This window comes from Melospiza georgiana, chromosome 1 (assembly GCF_028018845.1).
Source record: "Melospiza georgiana isolate bMelGeo1 chromosome 1, bMelGeo1.pri, whole genome shotgun sequence".
Taxonomy (NCBI): domain Eukaryota; kingdom Metazoa; phylum Chordata; class Aves; order Passeriformes; family Passerellidae; genus Melospiza; species Melospiza georgiana.
This window is the reverse complement of record NC_080430.1, coordinates 65050769-65074286: the sequence shown is the minus strand read 5'-3', so window position 1 is coordinate 65074286 and position 23518 is coordinate 65050769. Positions and strand designations below refer to the sequence as shown.

Here is a 23518-nt window from a genome sequence, read left to right as displayed (position 1 = left end):
TTAATAAGGTTAAAATGGTGTCAGTAACATTTGATACAAAAAGGAGGATGAAATAACTGAGCCATATATGGTGCACCTCTTCTTTCTGCAGTAACTCACAAAAACAAGAACTTAGTAAACTTGGATGATAATTTGACAGGCATATGGTTACAACTCAGCTGCACTATAAAAGAGAGTAGAGGTACAAATAAAATTGTGTCAGGGCACAAACCAACTACTATCCTGTGTGTGTATTTATACCTTGGTGCACATATTTTTTCACATATATATATATATATATATAGTTATATATATAGTTATATATGTTTCATATATATATTTGCACACACATTGTTTCTGAAAAATATCTTATCCCAAAAATCCTCCAAAGCCCCTGGAACAAGTGTATTCCTTGTTTTACCCAGAAATTGAGTTCCAGGCTGAATTTGTTAGACAATCCAAGAAAACGTTTTTATCTGGCAGTTGCCTTACCATTACTATTCAGTGTCTTCATAATAACTTCCATTTGTGCAAACTCATAGTTGTAGTCTGGTTCTGAAGAAGCTTCACTAGCTGCATCCAGATCATGCTCTCCTAGGGAAGTTTCTTTCTCAAGATCTTTCAGCCAATCTCGACGTTTCCTCTTTGGTAAATTGATTCTGAGCAAAAATGGAAATTCAGTTTATAAAAAAAAATTATCTAAAATAATGAAAGGAAAAAAAATAGGCTGAATATACAATGGGTGGAATGTAAACATCAACTATTACCTAAAAAAGTGGTTGTTTCCCCATAATATTCTATCTCCATGCCATAACTGAGTGGCAGAACATACCAGTGCACCATTTACACAGGATCTGAAAGAAAAAATACAACTCCAGTGAAATCCTGAAAATAAAAGATTGAAGAGTTGCAGTTTCTCCCACCTACTGACAGTCACTTGTATCATATGGTAACAAATCAGCTAGGTTCTTATGAAAGGATCACTGGGAAAGTTACTGGTCTGATCTCTATTGTCAGAATTAGCACCTTTCCCCTCTGCCTTTGGCTGGTACAACTCTTCAGTAACATACAGACAGGGTTGATTTTGTTTGCAAAGCTTTCTTTAAATGGCTGTTTCTCAAACTGGGTCACTGCCTGTTTCTTATAAACTTATAAAATCCAAACATAAATGTATGCAAATCCTACTGATAGAGCTCTCCAAGATACAACTTAGTCAATACTGAGTTGTAAAACATGTTGTTAACAGATTCGGCATTCACGCACAAGAGAAGATTCTTAGATCCAAGTTTTATTCTTTCAACAAATAGAGTCTCTATTATTGACAAGGGTCTATTTTTGTGAACATCTGGTATACTAGTGTATTTCTTTGTATTTAAGTTTCAATCACAAAATGAGAAAAATTGAGCTCTTGAACTTTTGCATGTGTGAGTCACAAAGCAGAGCATTTTATTTGAAAGGGGAAAAAACTTCAGTGAAATGAAAAAGGCTTTTCAGATGCAGCACTCTCATTTCAGCAGCCTCATGTAAGTCAACACAAACACATAAGTATTTCATTTTAAATCAGATTTTTTTTAAACTTTTTTCAATTAAATTCTGGTAGCTAAATTTCTGTTGATACTCATATCTTAAAAATAGTTACTTAAGCATTGCAGATCAGCCATGAGTAAAACAAAATATGTTTTTTTCCACTGACATGTGCCCTTGTTCCTGCCAGTCAAAATTACTGATTTCCAGTACAGTAACTTTATCACCACAAGCCTGAATGCCATCCGTTTGAAATTTTGTACTGTAGGCTGCAGAAGAAAATACAAATGCGTTTCACTAAAGGAAGACTGAAAGAAATCAGATTTTTACGTGTCTCTCAAACTTCAGTTTCTCATTCTGATACTAATCTGTACATTATTTAGATATTCAAATTTCAGACAAGCACATGACTATTAACTAGGACAAAGGTACTGCTTTATCACATGCTATTGGAGAACAAGTGACAAAGACATTTACAATTCCACCCAAGGAGCCACAGTCCCCCAGGAATGAAAAATTATTAAAATACAGAAGTAGAAACAAAAGGTGAAGCATTACTTTACCCTGCATATTAACTAGACAAAACAGTAATTAAGGATTTAGAAAAGAATTCAGACCTTTGAAGCACCTTTTCCTCACAAAATATTGAACTTTACAACAGGAACTACTCACAAGGCACCGTTTATTCTCTGCCATCAAGACACAAGCTACTATCCCATCACACAGGCCAGAACAGCCAGCAGCATCTCAGGGATCTCATTGCTACCCAAGATACAGACAGGCAATGGCCCCTCTCTCCTACCAAGTACCTTCTTTAGGTGGCTTATTCCAAGCCAAACCACTGACAGCCTGTTGCCCTGCAGAGGGGGGGGTGAGTGTTCACATGTGCAGGGAAATCTTAGTTTTAATTGCTGAATTTCCCTCTAAGTATCTCTTTAAGTCAACTGCCTTGAAAATACTCATTGGTCAGAACATAAGATACTTCTGTCTGTGTAAAATAAAAATGCATGAAAGTCACTATCTGTCAAAAATTAAAACAAATTTCCACTTCGATGGAAAGTGCTGCTGATGTTCCTTACCTTGCATTTTCTTTTGGTGTGAGTGTAACTTCTCCATCTAAAGCAATATTAATCTCACAGTGTTCTGGTTGGATTCCTATACCAAAGAGCTGAATATCCTGAGAGGTATCTGCACCAACTCTTGTGTGCTCCTAGAAAACAAGCTGTTACTAAGAGACAAGCAAACTACCATTGTTGACATAACTAAGAAAATATTAGCTGAAGTGCTGAGACTGCACAGTTTGTGTGTCTGTCGAGCAGAAATGATGCCACAGCACATCTGAAGACAGCAACAGACACACACAAACTGTTGTTCTGCCCTGAACTTCATCTTCACACAGTTTTAGCTAAAGCAAAATGAAGCAGTTGACACACAAATTCTGATTAAAAAGTATTCTCACACTATGCATGCAGGCATACAATAAACACAAAAACCAGAAGAAAATCAGTCATGTCATATAGGCATAATTAAGAGAACAGCATAGATAGTAAAACAAGGTGCAGAGTTCTCTGCTTTTCAGGAAACAGCTGTACAGCAACTCAGCTAAACATACTAAGCTCTACATAATTCCAAGTCATATTTTAAGTTCTGCTGAAACAGTTTATTCATTTAGTGTTTGAGAGGTTGTGTTTTATTTGCTGCTGTTCAAATACACAAGTCTTCCTTCAGCTACCAAAGCAGAAGAGTAGTTAAAAAAACAGACACAATACTCTTTCATATCTTATTGACAAGCAGCTCACACTTCCCTACAAACCTTCTAGGTTTGAACTTGACACTTCACTCTGGCATGGGAAATGCAAAACAGAATGGTATGAAAGCTAATGACACTGGGAAAATACATTTCTGTAAAATTTTAACAGTGCCTTTTTAACCCCCTCTCTCATAAGCTTTCCTGTCATTGAAGGTTATGTTATTCTTACTGATTACTACTGATCATTATCTCTTTATTATTAACTCTTCATATATTTAAAGCAATTCCCAGCTCCCTAACAAAAACAAGCATCTACCATGAAGTTCCTGCTTGAAGTTCAGGCCAGAAGACCACTGGTCAGGCACATCCTGCCTGGAAAAGCTAGAATTGATCTCAACACTGGTCCACACTGAGCATTTCTCCCACTGTTGGCAATCAGGAGATCAAATAGGAAAACAGTGAAGCTGAGCTGCAAAGGGAAAACAAAAGCCTAAACAGTAGGAGGAGGCTTATCCTATTTTGCTGTAGCAAAAAACCTACATCTCTCTTCTGAGTAAATTAGAGCTAGAAATTCAAAGCAAGTGTCCTTTCATTCTGTGTAAATATCCTGTTCATATCCTTACCTTTAAATAGTAAACCAGAAGCTCATTGAGTGCAGGGTCTGCATTCAGGTTCACCAGATAACACTTGTCATCCCCAACCTTGATACCTGAAGACTCGAGGGAGATTCCCATGCTCTCCAGCTGTCTTTGCCTCTCCTGCAAGCACAAAAATAAATTAATCTTGCCTGCTGCAATATGTAGGGACAAGCACAGAGCAACTTAAGCTAAAGATGCACATGCTGAGTATGCACACTGTATGTCACCACCAGACACTGGCCAGGCACCATAAGGTCAGTAGAATTTATATTTGCACACTAACCATAAAAAGTTAGATGTAATCCTCAAACACCTACCTCCCCAAAGTAGAGCTTAATTAAGCAGTACTATTAAATTTATTAGGCTTACCTACACATATATAGGTTTAATAAACTGAATAGAGCTAAGAGACACAATGTGGCTTTGAGTCTTTATGTTAGTAAAAAATGAAACTCAGTTTCAATTACTTCAAAGATAATCACAGTCATAGATGATTTAGGAAATAGCATGCCACAGTTTAGGCTTATTCATTTGCTGTTTTATTATTAATTCAGCTAAAGCACTTACTTGATCACATGAGTCTTTTTCAGTCTTTTTGTTTTTTTGGCTACAGTTTGGGTGTTGGAGTTTTTTGTTTGGCTGGTTAGGTTTGGATTTTCCCCTTGCCCTGTATTTTTTTTCTTTTTTCTTTTTTTTTTTTAATTTATTTTAACAGTGGTTGCACCATAACATGCTTCTGCAACATTAGGACTAGCAAGGGAAGCAAACACCATTTATTCTTCAAGCTATGGGTGAAGGAATGATGGAAGTATACACTAGAAGCCAGAAAGGGGTTTTTTTAATGCACAAAAATTATAATAAACAAACATTAGTGACTACATGTACACATTTTCCTTTTCTGGTTAGAAATCACTAAAAGCAAAAGCAACAAATACCACTCACAATTCTGGTCCTTTTGTAATTCTTCACTTCCTTAGTTACTTCAAGGGAAACATGTCCACAGTCTCACTGTGGTTTTATAAATAAATGAGCTGCCCAAATATATTTTGATGTTTTATTTTAAAATCAAATACTGGCTTTTATCAATGCTATATCATGACACTGCTAGATTTATGCTAATAAAATCTAGACTTTAAAAAATACAAAAACCCAACAAACAAATGAACATTTGTTGGTTTAAAAAACCAACCAACAAACAAAGCCACCCCAAAACCAGAAACAAGGGGAAAAGACAAAAATTCAAAGACATTCCAAATAGGTGGTGGGAAAACAGCATAGTCCACTAAAGTTCATAAAGTTCAGCTGACTAGTACTATATGAGTATCTGGCTTTCCTCCTAAAATTTTCTGAAGTACCTGTGCAATTTCTTCTGTTTTCCTTAGCTTTTCTTCCCAGGTGACTGTCAACTCTTTTATTAGTTTTTCTGATTCTTCCAATTTTTCCTTCAATTCTGGTGCCTTCATGGCCTAAAAGGTAGAAGTTAGCAAAAACACTCAGCTACTCTTACCACTGCAACTTCAGCTTGCACAAGGAAACTCAACACAGCAACATATTATCAAATGCAACAAGTATAGGTTTGTTACTATGTTCCCAGGTTTTTCAAGGTAGAAGTTGAGGAAATAGGAAACTTGCAAAGGAGGAGGAGGACAGAAAGCACCTTTATTGGATCCAGATCTGAAATAGCTGAAGAATGACATAGCTCCAGAGTTAATGGAAGGAACAAAAATCTCTGGGCCTGGCCACTCAGACTTCACTGTCTGCATAAAAGTATGTGAGTATTTAAAAACTTTAATTCCTAGCTTTCTGTAGTTCAAGTGCAATGTCTTTCTTCCAATAGTAGTTTCAAACACAAATTCTTCTAGTCATTTAGCCTTCCATTCCATCCTGGTTTTGTAAGTGTTCTTAGAGTTGCATTAAAGCTTTCAGACTGACCCTGTTGATTACCTTCAAAGGAAGGCATGTTCTGGAGCTAACACAGGCTTCTCATTTCACAACAGGAAACAAAAGCAAAGGGCTTGAATATGTCCAGTGCCAAGTAACAACTGAACAGGCTGGCCTATAACCCTATATAACTCTTTTTAACAGAAGGTAGAAGAGAAAACACTTAACAAAATAATTACTAAGATTTTGGACACCTTCCTACTGATTGTGTTCAGCTGCAGCCTGCCAACATGCTACAATAACATTTTCCGAATTAAAATAAGGGCTTAGAACAGGTTTTAATTTATGAAAAAAGTGAATGGCTTCTTTTCCTTAAAGAAGATTTTCCCACTTCAGTCTATAAGGAAGTGTTCACGTGAATAACACTATTCCTTAAATAATGATGAAATTTAAACACCACACAAATTTACCCTCAAGCACAATTCTGCTCCTTTTCCATCAGTATTTTATGTCCTTCCTGAAAAGATCAAAACTATTTTCAAATCTATTAAGTATCTAATTTGTTCACATATCCTGGATACCAAATAAACTATCCTACCTGGATACTTTATTCTTCAAGCAGAAATATAAATCTAAGATAATCATTAATCTCATAGTGTCAACTATTAAGGCAGTGAAGCAAATGGTTGATGATTTTCAGTGTTCCATTTCTGACAATTTTTAGTAGATTTGCACAAATGTCAGAGAGAAATGCCCCCTGAATTTTGTTGTCCAATAACGTATTTATGACTTTTCACACTTTTCCATCTGACATTTTTTGTCAAAAAAAAAAAATTTTGCTAATACATGAGTCTACACAATGAAGATGTAATCTAGTCCTTATCTGTGTTGCATCAATTATTGCTTGGCCTTAAGTTCCTCAAGAACTGAAAAGGGTCACCATCAGTACAATGTTGTCCTCATTTAAAAGTTATTAAAGATAAGCATACATTATGCTGGATACTGGAAAATGTGAACTATTTTGTTAAAAAAGGAAAGAAAAAAGAATGGGTGCAAGACTCTTCCTTTCCACGTTTTGTAAGAAAGCTAGTCTTCCACACAGAATGTGACAGCTCCTTGAGAAACTCATTTTACATTACTATGTATAAGGTTACCTCAGCTTGTGAGAGTTGTTCTTTCAGTTTTTCAACTTCTTCACGTAATTCTCTGATGACCCTAGCATTTGGATCTTCGTTCACCACAGCATGATTAACTATCCTTTTGGCTCTGTCTGCATATCTCAGAGTTGAGAGAGTTTCTTCATAGTTGTCTGCTGCTGGACTAATTGTGGCTATCATGGCAGTTTGGCTGTTTCCTCCCAAGTTGTCCTGTAGTGCAGCCACAGAAAGTTCAACAGTTAAAAATTGTTCTGAGACTATACAGTATCTTCACAAATAGACATAAAATACTTAACAAAGGCACTGAAAGTACTATTTAGGCACTGAAATGTCCTCAGGATATAAACTAATCTGTGTGTTCCATAAACATTTCTAGCTACCTGTACCACCTTTGATTCCATTACAACTGAAAACAGTCAAGTAGGATTTTACATTGAATTAACACAAGATACACTTAGCTGTCCATTTCACTTGGAATAACATAGCTATGAGGCATACTGCAATGATCCTACAAACGAGTAAGCTGACATCTTCTGAACATGGTGAACAGAAAATATAAATTACCTTGAGAAGCCAAGTGAGTACAGAGTCTCTGTAAGGCACAAACTTGTTTTTCCCCTTCCCTGCTGCCTGGTCAGCAAGTGATGATATAACCAATCCCAGTGTTGAAAGTGATCTATAAATGCAAAACAGCAGAACAGCTTTAACACATATTCTAAACACAGATTAAATAAAACACAGAAAATAGGGATTGCTCTGCAGAACTTCACATCCAATTTTAAAAAATCATAGAATAATTTAAGTTGGAAATGACCACAAGAGATCAGCTAGCCCATTGCCCTGCTCCAAACAAGGCAGAATATTTCTTTAAAGTTTCATATTTGGAGGAAAAAATCTGGTATCAACAGTGTTTCATCATAGGTGGTACTATGATCATATTTCAGAGAGACTGAGACTATGTTGAAATATTTAGAATAGTTTGAAAAGTCTAAAATAGACTGCTTCAGTATATGAAAAATCCCTGCCCTTGATTAGACATCTACCTTTTCTCAGAGGATAAAAATCTTTCTGATTTGCAGTCTCATGACAGTGTTACAAGTCAGTGTTGGCAGCACAGCAAGAACCCCTGTGCTGGGAAGTGTTTGAGAATGCTGTTTAAGAACGCTGACTCAAATGCCAACTAAAATGAAACAATTCTCCAGCCATAAGAAGGCAGCCTCAGAACAAGTCCAGCTCTGGCCCAGGAGTACTCATCTGCCTGGTGAGGCAGTGACCAGCCATAGAAGGCTGCTGATCAGAAGAGGCAGGTTAGGATGTCCCCTGACAAATGGACTGGGTTATAACTGAGGTAGAGCCTCAGCAGCTTCTGCTGGGGGGCACAGACCAAATCATCTCCTACTTACAAAGGTGCTGCACAAGTGTGAAAGAGAAAAGCCCTCAAATTGCTTAGCAGACAGCTGAATCCCAAACAACACTCCAGAAACGTGAGGAAAATAGCCAACTCATGCATTTTGGTACATGTACAGCTTCTACCAACCGGGGCAACTGTATCAGCAATCCAGCCAAAGCATATGTGAGCTATATTATGCAATCCCTATACAAGCCTGTGTAAATTTTAAGTGACATTAGGGCTCTTGGGGTGAGTATGTTTAAGATAATGAGCTTGTTGAGGAGCCTGAGAACATTAAACAGAGGCCTAAAGGGTTTTAAAGGAGACACTGCTGAAGCCCAAGAGAATTGTGGGTTTGTCACACTCCTGCTCAAATATCCGGCTACTCTCTATAAGTACCAAGGAAAAAGCTTCAGAAGCATTGCAATTAGATAGTCCAATAAATCTTTAATTTTACTGTTCAACTTCACCCTCTTGTGTTTTCTTTTCAAAGAAGCACTACTATTTTGGTTTATAGGCAGCATTTGCACATATTTATAACAGAGCCTCAGTGCTGCTTGAAACCGCCACTGGTTTCGAAATAGCACTTAGAAAATGATAAAAATGTAGCAGAAGAGGATTTTAAGGAAGATATCCAAAGGTAAGTTAACAAGAACCATTAAAAGTGCCACAAAAGGTTTCCCATATTGCATATAAAGACAGCATAGACCTGGGAGAAAAATCAAAAGAAATTTAGGGAAAGGCTAGGTAGGTAATCTGAACTCCCAAGAGAGCAGTCTATTTTGTAAATTTGCCTGTAGGATAACTTTCTGATTCACCTCTGAAAAATTCATAGCAAAAATAGAAAGTTAAGTTTAGTTTTGTGGCCTAAAGAAAAGCCTAATAACCTCTGAATGTTTTGTGAGAGGAGGATAGAAAAAAAGAGCACTAATTCTTGCCTCTAGCCTCTGACCTCCAGAGAGAGATGACAGTCTGCTAAACATACAAGAGCAAACAGCAGGATGCTCCATGCTGCTCTATAGCAACCTCCTCCAACACAACTGAAAAGCACCATCAGCACACTCCCAATGGAGCACAAAACTAAAAAACTACCTAGACTACCTTCCTCCTTTAAATGAGAGGAAATATGAAAACCAAAGCCAAACCCTGAGCGGGGGGAAGAAATGGACAGTCAGAAGGGAAGTGGGAAGAACAGAGATTCAAAAAGATCTGTGATTGAAAAGTATTTCCCAACTGGGCTGCAACACCAGTCTGAGTTATGGGTACTGCATTTTAATGAACAGGAAATTATAAGGTACAGTTTATTACCATGGGATTAAAAAATGTGATAATATTACTGCTCCTTACAAATACTGATCTTATTTTAAGAGTAACATTTACAATAAAAGCCAAACTGCAATCATTTATGTAATTTGCTTGAGATTTCATAATACAAAGCTGTTTAAAGACTTTAAGGGAAGCAGCAAAAGGAATGGCTGCCCAACACAATAATTACAGGACTCATCATCAGCTTTGCTTTTTGCTGGATGATGCCTCAGAGATCTGTCATTACTCTGATCCTATCTCACGGTACTTACATAATGAATCAACTAGAAGTCCTAAGCCCACAGCACACAGCAGACTGAGTCACTGCAGAAGAAGCAGAGTGGACTTGCTGCAAGATTACAGCAAAGTGCCATTTCTGCACAGTGTCTTATCTGCCTGACACGTTCCTCAGGCACCAGGCTCTCCTTGCTAGAGGGCAGTGGGAAGCTTGCACACTCACACCACAGGCCTGAGCCAGCAGCATTCAAAAGGAAGTGGCACTTCCTCATCACAGGGAAACAACTCTGTCCCTCAGTGACACCCATTCAAGCTACTTCTGTACAATTTAGAACCAAATACCTCAATGAGCAGAACTCATTTTTCTAGCAGTTAACTCTGAATACTAAAACCTTCCCTCAAATCAGCTTGGAGCCAGACCTGTCCCAACCCATTCCTTGCCCCTGCCTACATCATCTTTTTGCATTCAAAAGTTAAAATGACAACAGTTATAATTTTACTAATCAGAGGTAAAACTGCAGACTGCTCACAGAAAGAATTTTTCTTTTGTAGCCACTAATTGACAGATTGTTTATTCTGCTTCCTCCTACCACTGTGTTCAAGATGTTCTTTGACTACACCACAGAGTTGTTAAGCACCTCCTTTTCTGCACTGGGTATGGGAACTAGCACATCCTGGGGAGGAACAAGCAAATCCAGCTTTCCTATCTGGTATGGCAAATCTCCCCAAAACCTCCTTTACTAACTCTGCACCAGCTCTGTGAGAAAAAAAAAAAAAAAAAAAGAAGTCATCTCTATTACAACTTGAGGGAGATGTTGACACAAAATTACACAACTCTCAGTTGCTTCAGTAAGTGGGACAGCAGCCCCTCTCTGCAACATGCTGTCTCCAAGAAGGAAATAATGTTTCCAAAAGGAAAAGTTGTGGGACCAAGGTGGCATCTAGCCACAGCTCGAGCCAGTTTTCATAAGAAACAAATGGTACAGACACTGAATAAACAGGCACATCATTTCCACATTCTTCTTCAAGGCAATAAACCATAAAACTAGCAGCAAGTTTACTTGCCAGCAGCTCCATTTTTTATCTCATTAAACATAACACATGCCACTGATATATGTTACTGGGGCGTTTTATAAAAGAAATATAATAAGAAAAGGAGCTGACATAGTAAGGTATATGGTTTAAATATACTCTATCACTCCAGAAAAAGAATATTACCTTTCCCTAATGAGTAAGTTGCATCATACCCTAAAGAAGATTGCACAAAATGTCCTCCAAAGAACCAGTCTGACTAAACATGTACATCTATTTTTAGGCTTAAAAAAGTCAGACTTCATTAAAGCTCCAACAGCAAAACTCTAACAGAAGACACCAAGCACTAGGAATTCTCTCTTGCCTATGAGTTCCAAAAGACATTTCAAATAGAGAATGTTAAATAAATGGACTAAGTATTACAGATTTGTATCATATAAGAATTTAATTGAATGGAAAATGTAGAGCCATCCAGTTTTCTTTTAGAATACCTTTTACAGAAATGTTTGGTGCTTTTATCTGAAGTTCTGTATTGTCAGAGGGTCAGCATAGGTAAAAAACACCCTCTCCTATTGCATTGATACCATACAAGTTTAACACTGAATAAAGATCCTAAAAGGAAAAAACAAAATCGAAGTCTTTCTGTATCCATAGATACATTTGCAACTTGTTAATTGCTGTTGGGAGAGGGGGCATTTGAATTGTTTCTCAAAAATTAGAAAGAAACATTTAATTTCACCTTTGTTTATGCAAAATACAAATACAGTTTCCAGTAAAAACGATCTGAATTTAACTAGGAACCTGTGGGGTAAGGTTACAGTATCTGCCATTAGGCAAAGACAGCCACATCATTTTGTTTCATAAGAACTACGCCAACGTGGTACCAATATGATGCATTAGACACAAAGCAGATTAGAAACTAAGCTAGAAAGAGGAAAAAACGTCCAAGAGGTAAATTTGAATCATAAGTATGCATGCTGCTCATACACACACTGTGCTGCCATTGTTAACATAAAATACAAAACATTTTGTAACATTTGGAAATAAACTGAAAAAGCAGTAGCTTTTAATGCAACAGTTACACTCTTTTTTCCAAAAAAATTAGTATATTTAAGACAGCAGTAATAGTGTGCTACATTCTTGGTTTTGGCTAATAACACAGTAATTATGGCTAAAAAAAGTGCTTTGAAACTTGTCATTGCTTGAGCACAAATGCCCAAGGCAATGCTAAACCAACACAGCTTCGTTCTGATCCGATTTTCTCAAACTGTGCATTATACCCTTACATAATTTAATTCATGTTGGAACAAAGCCATTCAACTCTGCAACTTTGCACTCTTCCTTAAGCAGATGATGAGGCAAACACATGAGCCTGGGGACAGGGTGTATAAATGAATCACAAAAGGTATATGCTTAATTAAAGAGCACTGCTGTCACTTTTTCCAGATAAAATTCATATAGCCTTCATTTGAGTCAAGTATGAATCAGGATGCCTATGCCAATGTCAGGAAACACATGCTGCTCAGCACTGAGCAGCTGAAAGAGCCATATTGAACTGCTTCTGATGAAGCTCATTTGAGCTGTCTTGTGACAAGCACACCAAGAGGAGGCCAAGGAAGCAACAGTGATTTCTTCAAGATCAGGGCTCACAGCCTGTGTATGCCAATGCCTTACTTGTTTATGTTGCTGCCCTCCTTCAGGCGCTCTCCTGCAGCTCCCGTTTTGGACACCCTCTCGCTCCCAGCCAAATCCACCAGGCTGACCTTGCTGACCTTCTCTCCAGAATTCTGCACAGATGGGACATGGGAGAACAACAGCTAAGAAACATTGGCATGAAGCACCAACATGCTTGACACCGGCACCATGAAACACTGGCCTTCATGATAATGTGGATTAAAGTATCACATTTGAGAGAAGAAGGAATTGTCAGAAGTCTTACAGATCTTTGAAAGTCACCCATATATTTTCTAGTAAAGGCCTGAAGCACCAAGGAACCAGAACCACCCATGTGGTAACATCAATCACCTTATAGCAGAGTAGGCCATTAAAATACATTAACTCCAGCAACAGTTAAGACCTAAGAAAGATTCATGGTGTCAACATAATCTTAAAAAGTGATCCAACTGTTTGTTTTATCTGGTGTGCTTCCTCGCTCTTCCAGGGTTCTCTCAGTCTTGATTACTGGACTCCATGGTATCAAAAGTCAAAACACAGTTAAATAGATGATTTAAGTGTATGAGAAAGGAAGAAGAATCCACCTCAACTTCATAAATTAATCAACAGAAATACATACACCAGACTGCAGGTCATAAAGTGTCTGAGTCACTATAATATTGAACACGGCATGAGAGCGGCTGCTTTCTTCATTCATGTTGGTTGCAGCAACTGTTCGTGATTTGTTTCCCTCTGACATCAGTGACTCAATATCCTAGAGCAAAAAGAGTAAAAAGGGATGCTAGGATAAAAGCAAAGTATCGTGCTTGCTAAAAAAAATCCCCATCTAGATGGAAGAGTGTGTGGGAGAGAGGAAGAAAGGAAGGTAGAAGTAATGAGAAAATTCTTTGCACATTTTGAGATGTATTGCTACAGAGGCATATAAATCCACAGAACAATGTTAAATCATATCTCTTTTTAAGTGCTGCACTTAAAGCCCAGCAACTACAGTCAATACACCTTTTCCTTATCCTCTGCTGAACTATGTTGGTGACACCCACATTACAAAGCATATTGTTTAATGCCAGGAATCAGGCCAGCACAGATTCACTTACACAAGTGAACACAGGGCATCTCTTTACTGACCTGCACTAATGCTATCTTCACTTAATTGGCTCAAAACATTACCTCACTTCAACCTCTACCTTCCCACATGTGCAAGACAAAGATGACTACACAGACCCTGAGATATGTGCTTACTGAGTCTTCCAAAACCGTTTCAGAAGTCATCAGCCAAAACTTAAGCATAAACAACACGTACTAGAATTTGCACAAAGGAGGTGAGCTTTCAAACTAAGCAATTAACCATAGAAGCTGCAAAAGCAGTTTTTAAAATGTATAATACATACAGATGCTGCAGAAAAAATTTAAAACCTCAAAACATAAAAAGAAGGACATAACACTACACAAATAATTAACATTTTTCTAAAAAACACTTCTGAATCAGATTTCCAAATCGGTTTCTTCATAAAAAGAAATTCCCACACAACTCCTAAAACTGCACTGCTTTAATTATTTCCATTGTGCCTACAGTGGTTCATTGGCTTCTACAATACTAATTTATTTGAATGTGTTTTGATAAATCAAGTAGGCTTAGATGCTGCTGTGATTTAAGTTATGAATTACCTATATAAAACAGAATGTAGTACTCAACAACAAAGTCAAATTCATGCTGAAAGACTAATATAATTATCTTAGAATCCTCATATTTCCTGTGTCAAGCAAATATTGTGTTCATGGTATATATTACATGCAGTGAAACTGCAAATTAATGAGATACCACTACTATATTTGTAACTAACACAAGGACAAACCCAGTGCTTCCACATGAAATAAATATCTAGAAAATATCTAGACAGACATTAGTTTACCTCTTCTGAGACTCCTACTGCTCGTGTACATAGGTGTTATTAATAAACTTGTCCCTGGTTCAGATTTACCTCAAAGTTTGTAACAGCCAGCTGAGACAGGCCATCGACATATGGACCCAGCACCTTGTGCTCCCGGACCTTGAGGGACTGCCGGCTCCTGTGGAATAAAGTACAACTCATGCACCATCTACTCATTAGCATGGAGAGCCAACTATTGCCCTAACATGAAATAAGTACCTTTTATATAGCAGAAGTCAATTTATGTCGTTTTTAATTGTAACAGGAAGAAGAAAGTATTCGAGAATTTGTAACTCAAACAATAAAGAGTCAAACCAATCTAACTAGTTTTGATCTACATACATAAATTATTTTTCATGCATCTTCCCACCCCAGTATTTGTGGCTGGAACAAAACCTGAAATGCCTTAATTGGCAGAAAGAATACTGAACTAAAAAAAAGGAGACTAAAAACCCTCCCTCTAGCAATTTGCTAAAGCTTTCATTTCTTCTCACATTTTCTATACTTTATGGACGCATACCGAGGTCTGAAATCTATCTTGTTAACTAACTTGCACACAACACCTTCAGCAATTATATTCAAGAAATGAAATATAAACCACATATATCAATGCTCAGTTGAACAAGTGTTGTCAAACTACTTCCTGTACACACATCTCCAAGCCAGAGTGCCTAATCATTATTTCTGTGTAGACAAAATAGAAGAAAGAATTCCTAAGTAAATTCTAAGGTGTCACCTTTCCACATTCAAAAAAGTTCAATATCTAAACCACAAGGACCTAGCTGTAAATAAGCTTCAAATTTCTCCTACCTGATGAAAATTCCTACACAAATACTGCCTGGATCATCTGGCAAAATACCCCAGAACTCACTCGTATGTGGTCTTGCTTTGTGGTGGTAAAGTACTTCATACAGTATTTGCCTGCATCAGTAGGATGGTATCCTAATGTTTAAATTAATCACACCAGCGATTAATTGAACACACATGAATATTCATTCTTGTGTTTGCTATCTAATCCTCTCTAAAGAAATCATATAAACATACATTCTGAAAAAACCTCCTCAGGGACTTCCAAAACCAATTCCTCTTTTTAGAGTTTAGAGAAAAATACAGAAGGCTGTAGGGGAAAGTGAAGCTACTCACCCTTTTGGGTCAAGCAGATCTCTGACTTTCTCATTGTAGATTTCCATATAGGACACTTCTACTTTAAAAGTATGAGATTCATTTTCTTCTACAGAGATTCTCTGAAATAAAGCACAACAGAGCCGTGGGATCAGACCCAGCTGCTCTGCATTGCCCATCATGGAAAAGGATTTTCCTGAACCTAAAAGAAAAAAAGGAGAAGAAAATGCTTTAGAATATAATTTCTTAATTATTCTTTCATTCAAGCACATTTTAATTCTCTTTTCATTGCTCCAGGAGCATGTATTAGCACAACATGACATGCTACTCCAGACAGCTAATTCTTTGGACAAGGTAGAAGTAAACAAAAAGAGAAATTATCCTGAAGGTTTCTTTCAGTAGGGACATTACTTGGGGCCCCTTGGAACACACTTAAACACTAGAAACTGAGTAAGTCTCCAGTAGGAGACTACTCATTACTCCTTTCAGGCTTTGAAAGAGGCCTCAACAGGCAACAACCAGGATCATCCTGACAGAGCTGCTTTTAGGAATTTACTTATCACTGCTTGTACTAGACATTTATGAAATATCATGATATTTCAAAGTACAATTTTTAAATGTTATCTCCTTTATGTTTTGTTGTTCTCATTTCCCATGTGCACAAAGTGTTCTCTCCCTTAGGGCACTCACCTGTCTGTCCATAGGCAAAAATACAAGCATTATATCCCTGAAAGGCCTTTTCCAGAATTCCTTCCCCAAGGCACTTGAACACCACTTCTTGACCTAGAAAATAATTTGGCTTATTTTAAATGGTATAACATGCTAAAATTAAATGAGAACAAGAATAAAAAAGGTTTGCACATTATTTTTTACGATTAAGAGCACTGATGGAAACATTATTCATGTACAGCTGAGTGATAGGATCAAAACTGTTGCTACCTGCATTTAAATATATTGTTGATTATCTGTAAAGTGAGCAGTTTTTCAAAAGGTGTCATAGAAGTTGAATGCTTAGAAAATAACACAGATGTCTAACTTTTTTATTATTTCAGTGTATTTCTGCAATTAATATGTATTGTTTAATCACAGAGTCCTGTAACAAAAAGAGTCAAAAGAAATTTCAATGAAACCCATTGGTGAATCAGGACATTAGGGGCACACAGGAACAAGTAGCTGTTCTCTTGGGAACTTGCCTCAAGTTTCACTACAAGCCATTACAATTCTCCCTGTAGCAAGGTGATGTTGGAACAAGATAAAAGCATTCCAATGACATTCAGGAAGAAAATGTGTATTAGGAGGCTGTGAGACCTCAACAGAGTGTTTGAGGACATATTCTGCCAAATCCATAACTTGAAACATCAGCTGCAGAATCTGATAGTTTGAAAATTGACTCCCTGAGCCAGGCAGATTTTAGATGCACTTCAATCTTTCAGATGTAGAAGATGAAAACAGTTGTATTGTTTGTTTGTTTTTTTAATAGGAAAGCCCAGAATTTTTACACCACAAAGAGGGTTAATGTGCTGTCTGCTTTGAGTTCTGATCAGACAATTACACCAGCTGTGTGTACACCCAAAACAAGGAGAGCTGAGCTAAGGACAGTATTTGTTCACCTTCAGGTGTATGGTTTTAAACTTAGATTCACTGCCTGGTGACTTTCTGAACACCTGTGATCAGCTGCCTCTCTCATCTTGGTATGGGAGTTTCAGCAATTATCAGTTGGGAGAAATTATTTCTTACTGTGGATGCAATAGTGACTTCATACTCTCAAAATGGCATACTAGCATAAATCTTGCTACATAATTACTTATGAGAACACCCACATTCCATAGCCCAGAGAATTCCTGCAGAACCACCTCTGGAATGACTGCAGAATGTTTTAGAAGAATATAAATAGGACAAGAAAGTACATCACTTTCATTTTCCTTTTATTATAACCTAATTTCTTTTCTCCTATAAAGAAAAAACTAGTGCAGTGATGCACTATGAAATGGTCTATGTGTCTCTTTCTAGCTGAATTTCTAAAATTCCAAAGTGTCATTGGACTTGCATTAACACAGTTCAGAAATGCTGAATATAGGAACTAAAATCAGAGGAAAATCCACTGTATTCTGGAGTGACTCCATTTCCTTCACCATGCACATTCAGTGCTAGTTGACTCCTTCAACTAGGGGGTCATTTGGTCATTTTATAATATCTACGCTGAGAAAGCGCTGCTCAACAACCTGGAACAGAGAGTGCTCAACTACTGATGAACGAAATATATCAGCAGAAGATTTTAATAAGAATGTCGAATAAACAAAAATTTGCTTTCTAACCAACTCCTAAGCTGAGCAAGAACAAAAAATCAAGCAAAGACTGAAGCTGAATATAAATATTAAAAGAAAAATAAAATATATATACATTACACAGTGATTGTGAGTGGAAGACAAAACCATTTGTCAGAAGGAGAAAAAACTTTTATCACCCACTTCTGACAAGTAATAAACCAGTAACCTCCTCCATGTTTCCTAAGGAAAAAAAAGGCAAATACCAAAGTGTTTTAAAATTGTGCCTGGTCATAATGACCATAGGATGACCTACAGATTACTGCACTGATAAATATCAGGGAAGGAATCCACTTGAAATTTCACTGGCAAAGCTGAGCTTATTTTTCAGGAGATACTTAATTTTCAAACTGTCATCACAAACAGAAAATCAATGAGACACTGATATATAACTCTAAAATGGCATTTTTATTACATATTTGAAGAGCTCAGCAATACTAACGCAGACAAATGGGTCATTAAAAAGTATTGTTTATAGTAACCAGTCAAATGATTGTGGGATAAAATTAGATTTGGTCTTAAGTGCAGTCACAGAAAAGAGCACAAAATGCTGAAATTCAAATATGGACATTTTATCAACTTGCAAATGCAGGGCACTGAGAGTAGCAGTATATCATCCATGATATTTTGCTATTTTTTATTAAGAAACCACACTGCTTCCCCCTTGAATTTTATTAGTGGGTCTGCAAACTGCTTACAAACTCTGTATCATACAAAATTATGTCCATGTGTGTTTACAGTCAAAAGAAATAATATAGATCCAGTGTCAACACTGCTGCATTTCTGTTTTGCTAAATAAGTCAATACTGCCTGTAATTCATACTTTTTCTTATTTACATGACTTTTCTTCCACAGATGCCTAGCATTTAAGGAAGTTGGCAGAGGGGTTTTAACTTATGACTTAATTTTCAGCAAATGGGAGAAATTAAAAAAAAACAAACCCCTAACAGGAGGATTTCCTCTATAGTCTTTAAGAAGGGAATTGCCAATCTTCCAGCTGACTAAGACAATTCAGCACCTTAGAGGCAACCAAAGGCCATAGACATCCATCCCCTCTTCCAGCTTTTGCTCAGAGCTGGGAGAAGCTTGGGAGGGACAAGCTTGGGAGAACATGCCCAAGGCTGCCAGGGAGCCCAGGGTAAAGAAATGAGCTGCCAGCTCTCACACACCAGGAACTCCCTTCTGCCCATCCTTTTGAGGAAAGGGAAACAAAGTCTGGTGAATTTTTCTTGCAGACCAGGAACAGCTTCAATGTTAAGTCAAAACTACAAATAAACAAGACACTTGTGTCTGCTCAAAATCCACAAGTCATTGTCTCTTGTGAGGGTAGAAGGGTAGAATTCTTTCAGCCAATTGCCTGGTTTGCTTCCTTTTTAAAAGGAAAATGCTGCAGTCAGCATACATATTTCCTATAAAATTACAGTTTAGCTCCAAGTCATGTGTATGGCCTCTCAGGAGCCTGCAGAAACACAGAGCTGAGATTTCAGGCCAGACATGATGGAGGTTAGGGAGTTTATGAAAAACCCAGGCAAGTCAATACAGTGTGGGGTCCTAGGAATGGACCTGCCTAAGTGCTGCAGCAGTTATTTATGCCATCTCCAGAATCCTTCCCAAACAGAAGGGTTTCTTTTCTTCCTTTTAAAAATCCACTTCATTGCAGACTTCAATAGGCTCTTACTGTCATCCAGGCTTGTAAAAAGAATCCTTTGTTCACATCTCTGTGAATTTCTCAATATCTTCCTCTTCACCAAAATGCTGAGCAGTTATTTGTCTCTGTGAGCTTTCCAAGGCAAGCAGGTGTGTCCATTATCCACAAACTGACTTCTGACCCGTTCAAGTCATGAATAAATGGCAATAAGCTATTTTGTTCGCTCTCAAAACACCTCTACTGCAGCCTATAGACAAAGCTCATCCCTCTTCCAGATCAAGGCAAACTCATTCTGTCCTATAACCAAATTCCCCCCCTCCTCAAAAACTACTTCACTGACTTCTTTTTCACCCCTTCCCAATGAGAAATCCATATTTTCACCAAACACCTAACTATGGCTTTCAGAAAAAAATAATCAGAAAAAAGGTGCAGGAGCTAGCATGTGATGATCAGCACAAACCATTCCTTGCTTGGAATGACACAGACACAAACTGTTCAGAAATGCAGCATCAATATTCAGTGTAAAAACCAAACGAACAAAGACAAATAAAAAGCCCCCCAAACTGAAAGAATCTAGATTCTTAGTGAAAGAATATATTCTTAGATGAGAAATATGGGAAAACTTCTTTACTGTGAAGGTGATGAGGCACTGGCACAGGTTGCCCGGAGAAGCTGTGGAGGTCCCATCCCTGGAAGTGTTCCAGGACAGGTTGGATAGGGCTCTCTCTAACACAATATATCAAGTTGCTAAAGAGCCCCCTTATCCTGGAGGGCAGAAATCAGAGCACCAGTTCCACAAAGGCTTGTAAAGAGTTTACTTCTCTTCTGTACTCCAGACTCCCTGCTGTCTTTATGAGAGCCAGTCCTGCAAGGAGAGCTGCAAAGATGCCCTCTACAAGTTTTTTGTCACCTGAAGGTTACCTTCACTACTTCTGTTGGTGATATCACTGGATCATTTAGAATTTAAGACTGCAGTTTCCATTTCAACAGGAAAAAAATTGCTAAAAAAGCAATTCTGCTGCCAACAGCAACAATACCCCTGTTTTCAAGTGCTGGAAAGATAAGGTAGGTACTTCCCGAACATGAGTACAGAAAGAAAATTAGTACAAAAAAAAAATAAGCCTATGTTCAGCCAAATAAATTGAAGATCTCTCATAAAACAAAATTGGCTTATACCATTTTAGGGTCAGCCCCACACCCCCAGAGCCTGGGAACTGTTTTCAATTACCCACAATTAAGTTTATCCAAATGGGAATCTTGCTCTTGAGTGAACAATATTAGTAAGTGCTGATAGTAGCATAGATTGATCAATAAAGTGAGAAATAAAGTCAGTCTGATCATGTGTAATAGTTTTAAAGATCCTGTGACAAATGTGCATTGCCAGGAGTGGACAAACACTGGGTTTGTGGGCATTAAAACAAAAATGGCAAGGAAGAGTTATCCACGTATGCTGTCTGCGGTGCACACCATTCTGTGTGTTCTCATGGCCCACCTGTCAATCAGCTAAATCTTTAATACACTGTGAAATACACAACTATATATCCATTCAACATAATGCAAAATGAGCACATTTGGTTTTGCACAGAGAGCAGTGACTGATAGGGTGGCCTAGTACTTGTTAAACCTTTCACTGTATCATCTTCCACTGTATTTCTGTGATACAGGTAAAAGGGTTTTTCAAGGAAATGCATTTGTTGCACATGCCTTTTCTAAGAATATTACTTCAGCCTAAAGCTCATACACAACTTATATTTTTAAGCAGTCTGGACTTAGGTGTGAGTTGCACAATTTAAAGGAAACATATAAAGCCTTATATGTTTCCTTTTAATTCTGCAACTCACCCCTGGCAATGACATTAAATTTACACATCCACAGAGAGCCACTTTGGGCAGGAGTGTTGAATGCACCTAGCTTCCAGATCAGCATTCCTTCTGTAGCCCAGCATCCAAGAGATACCTGTTTAGCTCCAAAAGTCAGGTGGTCAGATGGCTTGTTTGGAATCTAAGATTGCAACAATGACTGTTACAGCATTAACAGCCTCTGGATGCAAGACAAGATGGCTATTTACAAGGTGCCTAGGACAATGGAGGTTTGTTCTATGAGTCAAAGAAGTTATCAGAAATCCCAACAAAATCCAGTTACTGTAACTTTTTTGTTAATACATATGCACATTGAGGCCAAGCTGTGAAAACAGACTTAAGGAGCCTTAATATTAACAATACATAAATCAGAAATATTGCCATATCAGCATTTGATTTTTGGACCTAAACCAAGAAATGCTACTGTTGTATAGGATAGCATCAGCTCATGCCCAAGCAGGTGAACAGCAGAGTAACTTACACCTGAAACACTTGGAGCTTGTTTTTTAATTACTTTTGTTTCAATATTGTATCATTTTCATTATGTTCTAGAACTTAGGGCTGGGCAGTCATAAGATAGCTTCAAGACCATGCAACAAACACAACAACAACAAAACAGTGAAACCATTGTTTTTGTGTGCAAGTCTTCAAGCCCACATTCTTATCATATTTCTGAAAAGAAAAAAGAAAAAAAGCACCAAAGCCTCCCACATAGGCTTCCACCAAGAAAGAAGCTCCAAGAAAATACCGCCCCTCCCACTTCCCCCCAACAAAACAAGGAAAAAAACCAAAGCCAAAAACAAGTTTTGGTTTTCTTTTTTCCCAGGCAGGAGTATTGACTGGAATAGGCAAAATAACACCTCATAACTTACTAGCCAGTAAGAAAGTGGAAGAGATGCAAGGCACCATTTTCTAGAAACCAGTCCCACAAGAGGTTAATCTACATACAGATAATAAAACTTAATTTCTTAGATAGGGCAAATCCACTTACAACCTCTGAAACACACTAGAGAGATCTAGCTTTCACTCAAATGAAAAACAAACAGATCTAGAAGCCCACTGAATTCACCTGGAGATGAGTTAAACCACGACAGAGACAAGTCCAACTGGTTAGGAGTGTTTCTTGGGTCTATCCCATCTCTGCTGTGGGTTAGTGCCACGGTGTACCCAACAGGTGTAGCTCCCACGTGCACATGGGGCCAAGGTATGGGCACACACCATCACCTCCTTCCCTTTATAGGAAACAGGGGTGTGCAGGCACATAAGGAGGTGCTGTGGGCTCCAAAGGCTCTCCCAGCCTGAGCTAGAAATACTGCGCAGTGCACCTGTTGAGTGCAAACACAGCTCTTGAAGGCTGAACAAGTGAAAAAGATTTTTTCCTGAAGAAGCTTCTCTTTGTTTAGGCAATTAAGAAATATAGTGCAGTCCTTAAGATTTGGGATTTCATACCAGGGCCTACAGTAGTCAGAAATATATTTTTAACACATGGCAGTATATGGCAGTTCATTTATGAGATCACTGATCTTAAACTTTGAGGAAATGAACCCCACCAGCTTTCAAGATTTCTTATGGGCCAAAAAATTTCATAATATGAATATCTAAACTTGGGGCTTTTCATTTTCCATGGACCACAGCCTTTAAATTCCAGTCTTCAGAGATTTCTCTACCAAAACAAGTCCTCTTATAAAATATGAATATAGTAATAGACGAATCCAGTTATGAGAAAACTGCTAGGATTACAATCTTATGTGGATTAGCCAGCTTTTGGTAGGAAGGAGTCACAAAGCTGATCACTCAAAACACATTAGGGATCTGAACAGTCAGACTATGAATCACTTGAAAGACCTGAGATAATCACACTGTCTGAGGAGAACATGCTTTATTCCCCCCTCTCATGCACAGAGATGCAGAGCACTGAAAACATGCACATTCATCACTAGCATCAGTCAGAAGTAATTGCTGATGCAGAAATGAAATTTTAAGTGACAGAAACGACAAAAGGCAGTTCCAGGTGATTTTTAAAAAAAAGTTATAGCTTAAATGTAAAAACATCTCTCCTGAACAACATCC

General features: G+C 37.8%; 1 protein-coding gene across 3 annotated transcripts in view; it reads right to left on the bottom strand.

Annotated features, from left to right (window-relative positions):
* KIF13A (kinesin family member 13A) overlaps nt 1-23518 on the bottom strand; it is a 104921-nt gene that overhangs the window by 35775 nt on the left and 45628 nt on the right. For all 3 annotated transcript variants that reach the window (XM_058044934.1, XM_058044915.1, XM_058044925.1), the window contains exons 5-16: nt 16308-16400; nt 15639-15819; nt 14547-14634; nt 13187-13321; nt 12568-12680; nt 7494-7605; nt 6927-7139; nt 5247-5357; nt 3877-4011; nt 2583-2713; nt 747-833; nt 472-638 (exon numbers count right to left, since the gene is read on the bottom strand). In XM_058044934.1, coding sequence (XP_057900917.1) covers nt 472-638; nt 747-833; nt 2583-2713; nt 3877-4011; nt 5247-5357; nt 6927-7139; nt 7494-7605; nt 12568-12680; nt 13187-13321; nt 14547-14634; nt 15639-15819; nt 16308-16400 — 1566 coding nt within the window. The remainder of the gene's footprint in view (nt 1-471; nt 639-746; nt 834-2582; nt 2714-3876; nt 4012-5246; nt 5358-6926; nt 7140-7493; nt 7606-12567; nt 12681-13186; nt 13322-14546; nt 14635-15638; nt 15820-16307; nt 16401-23518) is intronic.